This window comes from Choristoneura fumiferana, chromosome Z, assembly GCF_025370935.1.
Source record: "Choristoneura fumiferana chromosome Z, NRCan_CFum_1, whole genome shotgun sequence".
Taxonomy (NCBI): domain Eukaryota; kingdom Metazoa; phylum Arthropoda; class Insecta; order Lepidoptera; family Tortricidae; genus Choristoneura; species Choristoneura fumiferana.
In genome coordinates, this window is record NC_133472.1 from 11,211,984 (window position 1) to 11,229,711 (window position 17,728).

General features: G+C 37.0%; 1 protein-coding gene across 12 annotated transcripts in view; it reads right to left on the reverse strand.

Annotated features, from left to right (window-relative positions):
• Positions 1–17,728, reverse strand: part of sick (sickie) — a 266,050-nt gene that overhangs the window by 10,714 nt on the left and 237,608 nt on the right. For all 12 annotated transcript variants that reach the window (XM_074086211.1, XM_074086135.1, XM_074086146.1 and 9 more), the window contains 4 exons: positions 2,925–3,008; positions 2,675–2,803; positions 1,587–1,748; positions 130–367 (listed from right to left, as the gene is read on the reverse strand). In XM_074086211.1, the coding sequence (XP_073942312.1) occupies positions 130–367; positions 1,587–1,748; positions 2,675–2,803; positions 2,925–3,008 (613 nt within the window). The remainder of the gene's footprint in view (positions 1–129; positions 368–1,586; positions 1,749–2,674; positions 2,804–2,924; positions 3,009–17,728) is intronic.

The following is a 17,728-nucleotide window of genomic DNA, read 5'->3' on the forward strand; positions in this document are numbered from 1 at the left end:
CTATTCGTTACTTTCCAAATTATATGGCACCTAGATTTTATTTCACTCTATAACGTTCCAAAATCTTTGTACGCTGATTGTACGCTGCCATGATATCACACGGCAGTGAGGCATATTCGCAGTAATTACCTTTGGTTTGTTCAGCGGCTGCTGGCGGGCAGGCGGACTTTTCCTTAGTCTCTGGGAGGGCCTCGTGGGAATGTTCGAGACTGTTCTCGTTGCTTCCTTCTCGGATCGTGTGCGGGTCGTCATAGTGATGGGAGCCCGACGAGCTGTCTTGGGACGACAGCTGTCCGAGCGACGAGTGCTTCGCCGTTTTAGATATCTTCGCGTTCCGGGAGAAAGCCTTCGTGAACGACGAGCGGAGCTGCCAACGACATACGTATTAGTTTCAGGTGGAGTGGAAAGTAAATAGCTCCAAGATAGAAGTAAATACAATTTGCCATGGTTGCAGGGTAATTTTGTTTGATGATTAAAGTGCTGGTTTGAAGCGTGCAGATGTTTACGTTAAGACGTACGATTTTTAAATGATGAGATAATATATATTTAAGCTGCAATTTCCTATGAATGTGCGTCGAATTGAATAGGTACCTTATGAGATTAACAGTTTAAAAATGTCTGATTAGCTCGTCCTAAACTCCGCATTTGACGATAAGTTTTGTTTGTGTATTTTTTCATCATTCATCATACACTCGCATTTTACCTCATATTTTATGCTGTTAATTAGTGTCGTTGGAGCCAAGCCGTGACGCATCTTAAGGTTAATGTCAAATGACAAATTCTCGTGACGAAACGAATAGTTAAGATAAGACACCACTTAAATATAACTTAAGGTTGACTTAACTGTCTAGCTTCGGGCAAAATTACCAAAAAATTACTCATTTAGTTTTTATGCTGATTTATACCTAACTACTAATTTTTATATTAATAGTCTGACCAACGAGGCTTTTGCAACCCTAATAATTCTCCCACCCATGAATTTTGACACATGATGAAAATAGGTAATACAGATTATAGATATACAATAATCCAATAACTTTTCTTACGAGAAGTTAGGTATTTTTACCTAAACATGAAAATCGTTTATACCTCTCTGCGAAAAATTCCTCAGACTGAAATTCTTTCTGTATACGTACCTATGCACTACTTAGAATATATATGTAAAATTATCCAATTATTTTTCGATTTCAGAGATACCGCAAATTTAACTTTTAACATTTTGCACTATAGCTTCTACTGAAAAATTGCTCTGCTGATTTCTATTTTTAATATGCTTTTATATGTTCAAATACATAGCTACCTATTTTCATCACGTGCCAAGTTTCATAGGCGGGAGAATTCTTCGGAAGTCTCCATACAACGAATCTCCTCGTAGACTAGATCATAAAGTATTAAACTTGCATACTGCAACTGGAATAAATATGAAAATCATACTCCAGTATAAATAATCTTCGATCAAAACGCCACATTCTTTCAACACCGCTCTGTAACATGATCTAAAATAGAGATGCACAGGGCACACTTGCCGCGGGTAAGACGCCTTCTGTTACACTATCCCAATTTTCCTGATTAGTGTAGCCACTCACCCATCCCTTTTTCTTGTGCTTCTTGTCATGTGGCGCTGATGAACCACTGCTGAGACTGTTAATACTGGACACGCTATCGGTGGAGAGATGCCGCGTTATCGCCCCGTTGCCGGTCTGGATCAGCCGCTGCGGGGACGACTGCGTTTGTGCCGTTGCGGGCTCCTGCACGGTAAACGACAAATTACAACCCAGTCAGTCCTTCGTAAATTAGGATTTTATGCTGGATTCTTCCTAGGTGCAATAAACTGGCCGATTGATTAGACTATATTAGGGAGCTTGTGCAAATTGTGTGCTGTACATAATTTAGCTTCTTCTTCTCATTTAAAAGTTAAACTCTTGTTGGTGTGGTCGATGAATGGCTCTCCACTTCTCTCTACTCAATTGTAATGTATGTAGCTACTTACACGTGTTTTTTTTTAATTTAATGTATTTTTAGGCAGCAAGGTAAAGCTACTTCGAAAAAATACACACTAGTGACGTCAAGAGGGTATTCCTGCTCTGACATGCACAAGCAGATACTAACTTTGTGAGGAGCAACTCGCTAAACAACTATTGAGAATAGCAACAGATGGAGGCTATTAGAAAACGGCCTAGCTTGATTTGATCTTGTAAATAAATGCATAACTCGTATGCCTTGTCACTTGTCTATTCTAGTTGCTCGTCGGCTTGAATGTAGAACGGGAACGAATCCATTGATGGTCAATTTGATGCAAATACATCTGGTGTACTCGTTGCCTTATTTGTAGTCTCTTATTGGTCCCGTCTCTTCAATAGACCATACTGTAGAAAATTTACATGAGCTAAACTTATTTGCTTTGTCATTTTTGTTTTCCATATTTCAATGTCCGGCCGCCGTAGCTTCGTAAATCTTTTCCTATAGTTGTCACTTTTGAAGCTTGATGTTAGATGAGAGAAGAAAGCTGAATTAACGTACAAAATCGTAAACCTACATTAATTACGATTTACATAAGTAACAATGTCATCGTTTTGGGTCTATATTACATTGTCCTTAGGTTAGCTTTCATAATTTTCAAACAAATGGGATCAAGTTTTTAAATCAATCGTTATGATCATGAACATGAACTTACCTGGCCACTCATATTGACACCATCTGTTCTAATGCCCATCGACTGCATATGAGCCGTAGTAAGACCCGCTTGAATCGATTGTTTGCGAAGCAGCTCGATTGTCTGCCTTAATTCGGTTAGCTCCGAATCCTGTCACATATAATAAGTAATTAATATAATACCTGGGCGACGGACCTTAATAAAAAATACTATTACATGTATTCATACTTTACTTCCAAGACACTTAAAAATAGTAGGAAATCAACATTACCTTTTTCTCGGCGGTAGCTGTGAGGGATTGTAACCTCTGCGTCATATTCGAGAGGCTCTGTTCGAAAGCGGAGACCACATGCGCCTGCAACAATAATAAAGCATATTAACTCAACGCATCTTATTTTAATAGGTATTCTTATATAGGTAGGTACTTCTAGTCTCGATTTGTTTGTATTTGTGCGCACCGGGACTTGTACGCAAAGAGTAAACAAATAAACAAGCACGAGACAAACATTTGCCATGAGATGTGAGTGTCATATTTGATTTCCATTCCCATCGCGTAAATAAATTTTTAATCCTGTAACAAAAAGAACAAGAAAATTTGCCGTAAAGAAAAGAGAAATCACGAGTTTAACCTTTTATTATCTAAGTTGAAAGTTGTGGTTTAAAACCATATTATAAATTATTAATGAACACAAAATAATATAAAAGAAGGATACAGTCATATTCATATCTAACACACAGCAGCTCCGCTAGCTCCAGTACTTATAAGGAGTATTCCGAATATGTAAAATAATTACGAGTTCTTCGCAACCACTTGACCAACATCCTGCCTTGTGTTCGCCGGGTAATCAGAAATGACCACAAGCCGGCACAGATCTCTTTAATGGGTTAGTTGTAGGACGAGATTGCTCTGTTACTCGGCATGACGCTGCTACCTCGGCTTGATAATGATTTAAATTGCTCTCGCCGGTGTAGGCGCAATCGATAATGTGAGTATCATCTCGATGACAGTGTAATTGCAACAGTTCGACCTAAGATGCACCAGATGTGTTTCATACGGAACTATTTAATTAACCATGGTATAATACCTAATAGTTAATATCTGTTATTTTTTGTAGAATACCTAGTCCCTATTACTCTCTTATTGCTTGTAAATAACGTATTTTAATATGCCTAATCAAAACGATATTGATATTTACGAACAACGCTAGGGGCTCAACTACTTATACGTAAACATTTTATGAACTGGAAAAGTGAGTCATCGAATTAAATTGCTTTATAGGAGGGTAATAGTGGGCGTGGGCTGAGCTGGACACGGGAAGCTTTGTTTTGTACGTCACAGGAACGCACTCAGCGAAATTAATATACATACATAGCGGCAGAGGGCAACGCACCCGTTCCCCGAACGTAAATAGGGATACATTTCCATAATATAGGCATAATAGTGCTTACATATCAGTATCACTATAGTCAAACTTAAGTTTTCTTATGAATAAATTGCAGAGATGAGTTTCGACGAAGCGACCTCTTTTACGATTACATATTCATAAGATCAAGATGCAAAGAAGAAACGCAAAGTTCTTGTTTATCAGTCGTTTTGTTACTTATATCGAGCTCATTTTCTTAATAGGGTAATCCACCTGTTGGCAATACTTAGCAAGTATGTTTTCAAGTCGATTACACTGGCCGAGCGTCAAAGATAGATCTACGTCGGTAGGACACCTTTCGCGCGTGCCAGTGGATAAATGGTGAAAAAGTGCGCGAGACAGGTGGAAGGCAATTATTAATCGACAGCTGTGGATGCAGCCGTGCTTTGAGGGCTTAATGAGCCGCGATCTAAAGTTCCTAGATCTCCTCGTCGCTCAAGAATTTAAAGCTGCGTCCTCCCTCGCTAGCCAAGAACGGTACCTGCTAACGCAATTTAATTATTCGTCTTAAAGAAGGTCGAATAATACCTGATCTTTAAATATGTTTAAGTATAGGCAAGTGTAGATATAGGTACCTTTATTTCAGTTAAATAAAAGCATACACAATATGGAAATACCGAAAACTTTTGATAATTAAAACTTAGCGTGTCGGTGTGCGATTTGCATAAAATAATGTAAGAGGTGGTATGCAAGTGACAATCACTTAGTAATTAAATTAACAGTTTACTAAAACGGAAGGGGAAGTGAAAGTGGACATAAAACATCAAACTTAAATGTAGTATTAAACAACAAAATGAATAATATCGTATTTTACTTGTAGGAATGGGCATGGCGATGGATACTGACATGGTAATAACCACTTCTATAAAGCTCATTTTTACATCATTCATGTAGAGAATGATGTCGGATTGTCACTGCGAATGATGTTTATTTGTTAACAAGGATAGATAATAAAGAGACGACCAAACAATTCGTGCCAATTGGTTGCAACGCAAATGTAAGTGACGAGTCGCTTCCGACTTTCACACAATTACTAGTAGGTAGGTACTTATGTTTCATTTGCTACTTTATTTTTTATTCCACTCAACACAAACTCACTTGTGTTATTGACGTCATCTAAATATAAATACTCAAAAGTACTTGTTTCTGGGCATAATGTGCAAAATGGAATAAAAGAAATAAAATTTATTTTATGTATTGACGTAAAACTTGCGTTCCGTCAACGCAAACTTTATCAAGGTGAGGCACTACCTTGAACGCATTAAAGTCAACAATTCCATAACTTTAAAGAAACATGTGCACAATGATAATAACATCGATACCATAATCGGATTTAATAGATTTTATGAACATTAATTCCTCTCATATATGTAAAGGCCCACTCTGCCGTAGGTTTGTGTTCGACTTTTTACAAGGATTGTCTGCATGCCGAATTATATATGGGTTATAAGTACCTAACTACTACCAATTTAATAACTATTAAAAAATAATTTTATTCGTATATTCTCTTCCTTATTGAATATCCAATGTCGTATTTCTCGATTACAACTTTGACTACAAATCGGCCAAAATATTTAAAGGGCTAAATAAAACGCACGACACTGAATCAAAGGATTGCGCATGTATAGAGATAAATTTATTTATACAATGATTCCATAATTTATGGTTTGGAAGACGGATGCGGTGTCGCTGCGAAGGAAAGTGTGTCGTGGTCGGGGCTCACCACTACAGGGGACAGTATCAGAGGCTAGCCTAGTCGCACACCCGTTGAACAGTAGCTATTTCACGTTTCGGTTCTAATTTACATAAGTTTTTTTGGACTAGTTAGCGCGAAAAGTAAAGGGATCGAAGTTCGTCTGAACGTATAGGTAGCTATATGTATGTATGCAAACGTAGGTACGGTAGATTGTATTATTATTAAAATTCTATGTAATTTTTAAACATTATTTATTTCGGTTTACTCAGTGAATGAACTCGTACGCGGATAGATAAATGATTCGTTCTACTTATATCGGAAATAATAGAAATAATATCATCGTCTAAATCGATAGAACTAAAATGTATTATTTCCCTAAGTTTTTTTTTCATTTCAATGATAATGCATAGCAGTACCAATTATTATTGCAATTTAAACATAGCTTATTGTAGAATTGGTGTAATGTGATAGAGTTAACGAGGTGCAAGGTCTCAGATCTCAGTCACACCACGACGCCCACTACTTCAGCTCGATTCGTCCCACCCACACAGATTTATTGGAGATCGACTACTACTTAGGTACCTACTGCCCACGTGAATTGTCGCACACCCAAATTTGTAACGTGCTTGATTTGTATGATTTTTTTGCCGTTAAAAAGCTGTAATAGCGATGTCTGTGGAACTTAGTTAATTTACGCGAGTATTACAACATTTTATGTTTTTATTTCATTCATTACTTTTCATTATGAAAAACTATTTTTAATATTATTAATAGAAACGTACATTTCTCCAACAAAATGTGACAATTCTAACCGTGGGAACCGATTTTACGATGATGGTTAAAATCAGTGAATGAGGGACGGAACTATTAAGTCAACACCTGTCCTGCCTAATGGTTTATTTTTTTGGTAGCCAGGTAGACGTATAATAAAAAAATGAATACACGGACTGACTCGCCAACGGAGCTCTTGGATATCGGATTCAAGTATAATGAATGAAATGGTAGAGTCACGAAGTGTCGTAAATCGTACATAAATCTTACATTGAAAATACACACCCAAAAAACTAAAAAAAAAAACTTTACCTTACTACTTTAAGTAACATCAAAAAAAGGAATCTGGTCTTGAATTTTAGCAAAAATATTTTTACCTACTTAAGCATAAATCAAATCATCAGGGTCTCGAGGCAAATTCATCGGATAGCCAGATAAATAGATGTTTTTTAAAACGATGTTAATAACCATAATCGTTAAAAACAGGAGCAGGAATGAGGTTTAAAATCCATTAAAATATAAAATTACTCCGCAATCAATAAAGGGGAAGCCCCCTTTGCATGGGTACGTCAGGTGAACATGCTAGGTCACCCTCGCTGATGTTTCGATTTGATACGTTACTTTCATAAAATATATTACACCAGTCAGGCGGTTGTGTACCGTCGGTCACTATTAAATTAACAGGGGGATATTCGCCACACCCAAGGAATCGTATTTTGGTTGACGTATTATAAACTCTCAGTAAAACCAAGGTAGGTACCTACTAGGTACTACTCGCGGTTTGTCGAGTAAGCTATTAGATCTGGCAGTCTAATTTGAATTCCAGGATTGTACAAAATTTCCATGGGATTAACTAACTCAAAATCCCATCGCGGTCTTCACTTCAGCGTAGCCTACCTACGTGTTATTAAAGAACTCCAGCTATTTACATACCAAATTTCACCAAAATCTCACTCACAAACTTTAGCATTTATATATAACATTAGTAGGGAAACATGCAGTTTTCCGGGAGAAAGACAATCTTATGTCTTTCCTAGAGTGTAATTAGATATTCCCACTCCACAGCAAATATCATCATGATCTATTAAATACTTCAAGCGTGAAAGGTAACAAGCAAACAAACTCACTTTCGCATTTATATTAAGATAATATCACAGGAAAATTGTTCTCGTATGGTTTTAATTTAAGCTCAACATGAAATATAAGGTTTGTCACTTACCTCTTCTAAAATTGGGCAGCTTTTATACCGCGACTTTTTGATAGCCAATTCCCACCACGGAACCGGTGGTTTCGAACGCAAGATGGTTTGACATCCAACTTTTGGATCGTGTGATTCGTACAGAGTACCAAGAGTTCTGGAGGACGGGCGCGATGGTACATCGTCATCGTGATCATCTGCGGGTATTCCAGTTACACATTCGCAGCATTTATGGGGCCTTCTCACAATGGTATGCGGACGGTAGTCAGCGCTAAATGAATGCCTGTAGTTAAGTCGCTTGGTAAACCCGTTTGTCTCACTTACAGATCTCTTGAAACCATTTCTATTATTCTGCAACGGCATTCTTGGAATTTGATGTACTTCATTGAGGATACTAGGTTCGTCGTTTAAACTAATATTGTCTCCGGATAGGGGTGTATTAGGTTCTGAGTGATAACCCATTTTATTGCGCTGTAAACTTCCATAAAATGGATTTTCTTTTAAATTGGTTGTTCTCAAATCGATTGACTTGGGCCTCCGTGAATTTAAAGTTGCAAATTTTTGGGGAGATCGATGAAACTTGGATTTATTCGGCAAATCTTTAAGGACGTCTTCCGTGTCTGTTGACGGTATTGTGGAGTTGTCACTGTAGCTCGATATAGGCCTGTCATTATCAGTGAGATATGAGGAGGACTCAGAGCAGTTATCCCGGTCGCTATGACTTCTTCTGCAGTCGATGGACGAGCCGGTAGTGTCTGTGCGCATGGAATGCTGCTCGCTGCCGTCCTGATTTGTGGAGTGCCGCCTATAGGACTGCCGATCGCCGTTACTTAAGCTCGAGTTATAATTTTTTTCACCACCTCTTGCGTCCTGCTCTCCCTTATATTCCAAGCTTTTCAATCGGCCCCGCGGTTTGATGTCTATGGAATCGTAATGAACTTCTTGTTGACCGCTCACATATTTCACTGGAGAATTTCTCTTTGCCGTTTCAAGACTTGTTCTATCGTAAATGGGCTCAGAAAAGCTGATTCGTGATGTTTTATCGGAAGAAGTATTGGTTGCATTGGAAGAATCATATTGTACGCCATAATTGCAGTCAAGAAAATTATGTTTAGGGGTTCTTTGTAGTGTAAAATATTCCGAATGACGCTGAGGTAAATTCACAGTTTGATTTGGTTCAACTAGATTTCTTATTTTTATTCGACTTCTTGGGGCTCGAATAGTAGCAAAACCATCGTGTATTGGCGATCCATGATATGTAGACGATGTAGTCACGGCCATGTCTGTCATATGTTATACACTGATGAAGTCATTTTCACATATCTAAATGATTTCGATTGTAATTAAACCGTAGAAACTGTCTTAATGACTGTAAACAAGTCTTACGTAAGGTAAGCACGATCCGGCCTATTACCTAGAAAGCGTTAAATTGTAAAATACTGCCTCAGTCTTCATAACCTTGCATCTAGCGAGCCTTGGCACTTAGGTATGTTTACGATTCATAAGTTTTATAAAAACATTGATGGTAAAGGTTCAAATATATGAATGTAAAAGGATTAACTTGGTGAAAACTTAAGAAAAAAAATATATAATATTTCTGTATACTCGTAGGTATATATGGTTCAAACTGTGAAGGTATGTGTAAAAATAAGAGTTCGGAAATTGCAGATCTTACAAAGTATAGATATTAGGGTCAAGTGGGCTTGGGCATCTTTCTAACTAAATCTTGAGATTCTATTTATATCTTCGAATTAAGATTGGCTTCATACATAAAGGGCACCCAGTTCCTAAAAGCTTCTAGTAGATATGCCACTTGACAAACACATTGCTTTTAAACGTACCTACTCTTTTAGTAACTGGGTTTATCTCATAAATACGTACTGTAAAGTTGTACGGTCAAGGATTTTAGTTCATGAGCCACCATGGAACTATTTCACAGTAAACATCATAGTGACATCGCAATAATTAACAATGAAAATCGTAATGACTTTTCCTTTGAAAAGGTTCCATGGTGCGTCACGCATGAATTAAAGTTCTTGAGTGTACGTGTCGATGAGATATTTTGATGTTGATAAACATAGAAGCCTTGGTTTGGTTCCTTAGAATGTAAATCTATCTACTTAACTTAATATATTTTATTTAGCTTTAGCACTCGCATAGCTTAAATAGAGTCAGAAAATAAACTTTAAGTTTAATAATTGCATACCTATCTATCGATGTAACAGTCATGTTCGGAGTCTTTATCCAGTTACTGCGAACTTGTGACTCATATCGCGTCTCATAAAGACGTTGCACGTGAACACTGCTACGAGTAGAAATACCTAATGAACCGTTAGCGTTTGGACAAATACCGTGCCGTGATCCTAGAGAATTATAGGTCAAGCAAATACTAACAAGCAATAATACCAGCGTTAGTTAAAATAGCAAGCAAAAACACTGCAATGTATTTTTTCACCATAGAGTAGGTTTAAATTAACAGTACTCCGTTAGTGATCATCGTAAGTTTCTATGTGATGGCGTCGGGCGCTAATCATCCGTTCTTTATTCAAACAATGGGCCAGGTCATGCCGCCGTAATACGGGTTAAGCTATAAATTATGAAGGGGGCACAGCAACCGTCAATCGAACCGAACGACTCGCGCGAGGGGGCCGGGGCTCGAAGACCCTCGCTCCTTCTTATATTTCTCAAACTGTACAAAGTATGCATGCTAGGAGTTTAATATCCAAGGCGGTATTGTTTTTTTCTTTAGTTGTGAAACGGTATTCAATAAGAAAATTATACAAAAGTAATCATAAAGAAATAAATTTGTTTTTATTGTTTATACCTATCTATATAACAGTACATTACTGCAGAGGCCGCGAAGTAAGAGATTGATGGACGAGTTTGGGGTGGGATAAAAAAAAGTCCAGCAATCCCTGTTTTGGCCGAGGATTGTACAGTGTTTTTCTCAAACAATGTTAGGAAATATTAAAATTCCTTATTAATTTATAGTTAAATTTAATAACATTAAAATTAATGAATTAGTCATTGCAAAAAAGTAAGTGTGTAAAGATGTCGAAAGAGTCGAACACGGTAGAGGTCTCGAGGAATGATGATGATGATGATGTATTTCCGAGCATGTTTGAGAAATATATATGTATATAGAAATCAATGCTGACTTTGTGTCTAACATAGTGGCGTCGCGTTCTAGATGGAACTTATGTATCATGAAGATAACAATCTTATGCACCTGTATCCTAATGCCACCCTTTGAGAACCATAGGTGGTTGCAATAGAGAGTAGGATGGCTGTAATATTTGTGCTGTCCATCTCCTTTACACTAACGCAATGCATGCGCCTCGTCCGTATCAACGACCTTTGCTTACAGCGTAGTACTCGGTGTGCACGGCACAATAATTTACTTTCACGGTCATTTCGTAACATTTCAATATGCCTATGTTCTTAGACTGACGGTGAGTAAATAAACTTTGGACACTGTTAACAATGGACTTCATTTATGCGATGCCAACTGATAACGGGTCTTCGTCGCAATGAGAATTTCGAACTGTCTGATCACTGACACTTAGTTAAATTTGATTTGTAATGTACGTACGTACCTATCTACGCTTGTAATCATTATGCTAATGGTTATTAGTACATATTGGTTGTTTAGGAAAGTCACAATAAATAAAATATTAAATTTAATGCAATCCTATCCGATAGTCTTGGAAAGGCCACATCACAATGCTAGAAAACTAAGAAAGTAGCTCAAATAAAACACGTGTTGTAAAAAGATCGTGACCCTAACGGTTTCTATTCAAGTCGCATCTCATTGTCGATTCGGTCCATCATATATGCGTATGCATGTACAAACCTATGTACGAGAATCGATTGTTTAGCGAAGTAATTAGAACGCTAATTAATAACTGTACTCAAATCTATCCATCGCTGGTACGCATGTTGCAATAACTGATCTATAAATGAAACGAAAAAAAGATAACTAAGCAGCAGTTTTGACCTTAATGAGCATAGTAAGCACCCTGCAGTGGTCATTATAAACATTTTTTCAAAAGTAATTTTAAAAAGTGTAGGCTGAGTAAGTGGACGCAAATTGATATTGTTTCTCTAGGTACCAACATAATTTGTAGAGAAGAAACTCTTTATAATCTAATCAGATGACCCTGCATTTGGAGGCGGTGGATATAATCGCATTGCCGTGAGCAAACGCTAAAGTTCTTACTTAGTTAGGGTTCCGTACATCAAAAGGAAAAACGGAACTCTTATAGGATCACTTGCGTGTTTGTCTGTCTGTCTGTCACTGCCAATTCGCTCCGAAAATATTGAACTGATTGTATAAAAAAAATGGTATTAATTAGGTAATATGTAAGTGGGTGACTCAAAGACGGGCGTGTAACAATTTAAAGATGGGGCCACTTTCGGGAGGTAAATTAGAAAATCAATTTTAATTTAGACAAATTATGCGAATTATTTTTAACCCACCCCATCACATTTGGTCGTTTTTGTTGTATCTAGGTACTTTAAATTATTGCTCCGGCAAGAAGTCTTAACTCAGGTACATAGTTACAAACTACACAAAGTTTAGTCTTTTCATTATTTAGAAGTACACATTTAGAAACATTCGTTATATCTAACATATCGATGGAAAAGAACATTACTACGTATAAATTAGATATTCTACTCTACCTACGCAAAAAAGGACATCCAATTAAACGATGATCTCAACGAAATGATTATTATGCCATGCGTATAACTACGACACGCGACATAAAATAATGTATCTATTTATATAGGTATGTACATCTTACAATTTTAATTTACTTATTGTTCCACACATGCTATTGATGACAAGCAAAACACGAATAAAATAAATCAGTAAATCAGTGGCAACCGGTTTTCACACGTAACGAAAACCAAAAAAGCTATGTAGTTGCTTTACAAATCTTTGAGCATAATATGCCTAATTACTTAGAATTATACTTAAAGCCAAAACAATTATTTTATACCCACCGGGCTCGTCAGTATAATTATACGAAGTTATTTCATATAAAGAGAGCGCGGTTGAGTTACAATTTTAAGTCAGTAGGCAGGCTGAAGTCAGTAGGAAGGAAGCATCTGTTGTGCACATGGCCCACAACTATAGCGGCACAAGAGCGCACTTGATGGGATAGACATTCGATACGTGCTCGAGGTAACTCAGAAAAGGCTACATCTGCTTAATTTTTTAATTACGTAAAATTCGGTCAAGGAGCGCGTTGATGAGGTGCCTGAACAAGTGTCGTGACGCTCTATACCGATTTTGTAAAGCGGGTTAAACCAACAACTCACGAAAGCATTGTTTGAAAATGTTTATCGTGTAACGAAATATGGCGCAGACTCTAAACTCGCTTAGATAGCTAGTTTGACCCGCTACGCCTTATCGTGTTATCATTAGCATAAATAGTCGATTTCTATACGTTAAGACATGAGGCTATGTCCAACCAAAATCTCAATGAAACGAAACGGATCACAATACAGCATAGCTGATAGATGGATATTGCAAACCGATAAAGTTGAGTTGAGTCCGATAGATTTCTATTCATGTGTATGGCGGTTATAAACATGCGAATAACTGAGTGGGTTGGGCGCATTGTGTTTGGCTCTATGCATGTCACATCAAAGCCATAGCACTGTTTTAAGGGCACCGACGTGACCTCCGACTTCTCTCGACCATTGTCATGCTAATGCCACAGACCACTGTTACCAATCAACTGTGACAAAAATGTTACTTCGAATAATAGGACACGACATGTCAAAAGGCGATGAGCTAAATTAAATTGTACCAAAGACCGAACGACACACAAGTAAGCTGAATTTGTAATTGTGTGATTTTTGACACCATACTGGTATACTAATAAGAAAATGTACCGCTTCTTTGTAGGTACACTGAAAGCTAGTGGATTTACATTCATGACATGACCTCCGTGTGGTCTTAGTTTTATCGCTGTATTTTTTCAGGTGAGTCAGTAGCGACCACCTCCTGCAACTGTCTCAGCAGAATTATATTTGACGTAAGCGCTGGAACACAATGATCCCCTACTTATCTTTGTTTAAGCTGATAGTGTGTTGCTGACGTTTCCTGACTAGATACGATGCAACTGCCGGCCGGTAGTTTCCTTCCGTACTTAACTATTGATCTCTTTAAGCGGGATAAAGGATAAAACCACTTAAAAGGGTTAGAGTGTGTATTTTATAGGATATAACCATGTGAAGTGGCACGGCCAAGTGACAGCTTTGAAAAGTGTGAACTTTGACAACATGAATGCTTTGAAAATAGTAAGAAAAATATGAAATATATATTGACCAAAAGAAGTTATTACAACATTTCCTGAAGAAAATCAGTAGGCTTTGGTTGATTAACTACATAATATCATGTGACGTGAGAATCGCTACTCCTGTCAAGGTCGATTTGCCAGTTGGCGGTGACGCAACACTTGCTGGACGTGTTTTGTATCAAAAGCGATAAATCTTGGGACGTAGGTCAAAAATGGTCAAGCATCGCATAAATATGGATTGTAGCAGTGTGATAACGATAACATCCCAGTAAAGTATGGCAACATTGCTACGATCACTGTAGGCATATACCTAATAAAAATAAAAATAAACTTTTTTTTAGTACATTTTTGCTGCTTACAAGTGAATCAACCAATTCAATTGTTAAACATCAAATATGAAATAATAATAAAGTTAATTCATACTAAATCAACGTTTTATGCCGAGGACAAGGTATCTTCTAAAGTAGGTAGCTGAAAAACATTGCGCCGCACGAAAGCGTCTATAAATAGAAACGGAGAATTATGAACATTCGCGGTGACAATATACAGTAACAAATAAGCAATTAACAATGAACACGTTAAACGGTTAAAATGTTGCTAAGGACATTTACAAAGCATTTTGAAAAATGTCCACAACATACCTATCCATAATATTACCTACAGAAATCTCAAATTAACGGACTTTTTGAAGTATCATGCAAAACAATTTAAACAAATCGAATAGTGATTAAACCAACTTTGTAATAAATTAGGCACTTTTATTATCTAAGTTGTATATAAAGAAGTTAAAAACTTTCGCTGTGCTATTATAATATATTAACCCAAGATATAATATGTAACTTTCGCTGTGAATACGGATGATTTACATCTAATGTAATGCCATTTGAGATTTACATTTCAATGTAAAAATAAACAACATTACAGAAATTTCACAGTGTAAGTAATTTTTGAATGAATCCGTCACCCAATACTATATACCTAATTGTAGCATAACAAAAAAAAACCGGCCAAGAGCGTGTCGGACACGCCCGAAATAGGGTTCCTAGCCATTACGAAAAAATTAAGTAATATGTTTCTAAGGATTTCGTATTCCATAGTTTAGGTATATTTTATACCTTAGGCTGCTATTTACTCTTATACTAGGTACTAATAATTCTCAAGCAAACTTAACCGTTATAGTTTTCCTTGAAAGTTTGATATACTTACTACCATCCTGAATTTTTTCAAATTTTTTCACCCACCCGTTTAGATTTTAGAGGGGGGGGGGACACGCTCGAACTTTAAAGTGGAATATTTCGCAAACACGTCACTGAATCGAAAAATCGTCTTAGCAAACTCCTAATGGTTTTCAAAGACCTATCCAACAATACCCCACACGAAAGGGTTGGATGAGAAAAAAAAACATCCCCACTTTACGTCCATGGGAGGTATCCTAAAAAAATTTTTTTTTTTTTATTGTATCATTTTGTCGGCATAGTTTACATATATATTCGTGCAAAATTACAGCTTTCTAGCATTGATAGTCCCTGAGCAAAGCCGAGGACGGACGGACAGCCAGACAGACATGGCGAAACTATAAGGGTTCCGTTTTTGCCATTTTGGCTCCGGAACCCTAAAAAAAGGGTGCGTTCATCACGAAGTGTCAGTTCGTATTGATTGACACAGATCAAACATCCATCGATTAAAGGATTTCTATCCTCTTCCCGTAGCATATTTTTAGTTGTTTTATAAACGGTTTTAACGGACATGTTCAATTATACACCATCCTTGTACCAACATCGACTCCATTATTTTTCTGCCTTCCTATCCACTTATATCGTTTTTTTTACGTACAACTGGTTCGAGTTTCCGGTATCGTTGTCGATACGTTCTTAATGTTCAATTCAAATTAAATACCGAAATTCCAGCATTACAATTGAATTGACAAGAATTAGGTCCGACGGTTATCTAAAGCGTGGCGAACTCTTGTAGAAATACATTATATAGAGGATCTGATCATTCCAGAAAAATGATACTAAAAGATACCGCGTTCACAATAACAGATACCTTAAAAGAACAATACATAGTAACATCATATCTTAAATCGACCTGACACCTTGCTCTAAATATTTTTTGTAACGTTGTCTTTGTTATATGTTGGTTTCCGTATCCGTGAATGCTGCTACGTTATACCTACCTAGCTCCATTCACTGACGTCGTAAAAGAACAATACATAGTAACATCATATCTTAAATTTAAACTCCCGCCTGTCCTGACACCTGAATGCTCTAAATATTTTTTGTAAGAAACATTTTACGAGTTCGTTGTCTTTGTTCTATAAACAAGTGAACTATTTTCTGTCCGAACCCAAAGACCAGGCTGGATAACCATAAAGTTTCTGTTTGCTTAGTAGGTCGTAAAGCCTGCGACTAAATGTTATACCTACCTAGCTCCATAAGCACCTAAGTAATAGATAAATACGGTATGGTCATTGACTTTGACTCAGTAGTGATGTTTCTATCCAAAAAAACTACTTAAGGCAACCTAGAGTCGAATAAGGCATCTAATCTACAATATTATTTAAGAGATTCGAATGAAGGTATCACTCGATTATTGAGGTTACGATAAAAACTGATGCAGGAGCGTTAGCGATCCTGGTCCGTCTTCATACGAATTAACCTCAATTGACTACCGAGGAGGCGCTTGGCTGATTGAAGACAGCACACTGTAACAACCAGTAAACGACCCTTGCACTCTTCCTGCCATTTGAATAAACAAAATTGTCCTTAATTTTAAAGTTTGAATAACTCATAAAATCAATGACGCACTGATAAATTTATAAGTTATGTTGGCGAGGGCTAGTTATAGTAGAGAGATAAGACTCAAATATCTATTGATAAAAGATAAAACAGTTAAGCATACTACTAGTACCAAACGGTGAAACAAAGAAATTTTTGCGTTTATGTTGTCAATATTAGTTGCAACCAAATAAGATTATGTAAGTAAGTATTTAAAGTTCGAATATTAAAAACAGATTTGGGACGTAATTAATTATAGGTAGATAGTACACTCGAACCAACCAAATCATGACCCACTGTGGAACCTTTTCGTAAAAAGTCATAGTGATATCGCATTCCTTGACAATTGAATTTATTATGACCTTACTGTGAGAACGTTCTCCAGTGGGTCAAGAATCAAATGGTTTGACTGTACTTTAGATATAGGTATCCATAGGAGTACCTATGACTTCTGTAAAAATGAAATTATCCTACTAAACTAATGTTAAATAAGTTAAAACTTAGGTACAAAATTCCACTTACGAAGTTTCCATAAATCATTGATACCTTATACGAGTTAGCTCTATTGCTTTTTCCTACTTAATCTTGTTTGCTACCATCCGGTACGTACATGAAAGTGTCTAGTCTTTTCAACCTTTCCCTTAATCATTTTTCTCGGAATAAGCCGAGGCCACCAGAGTTAGACAAATAAATATGTGCATCAACCAAGATGGGCAGAAGCGGTTGATTACGCGCCCCCAGTTTGTATTTTGATTGGTTACTTTCTTTAACTTTGTATAGAGAGAAAGAATTTTAGATGCGCTTGCATGTTGTAACGTTTACATGGATGCTGTTTGATTTCAGATAAAGTAGGCATGCGAGTAGCGGAGACGAGGTTGGAGATAGTCTTGCGTAAATG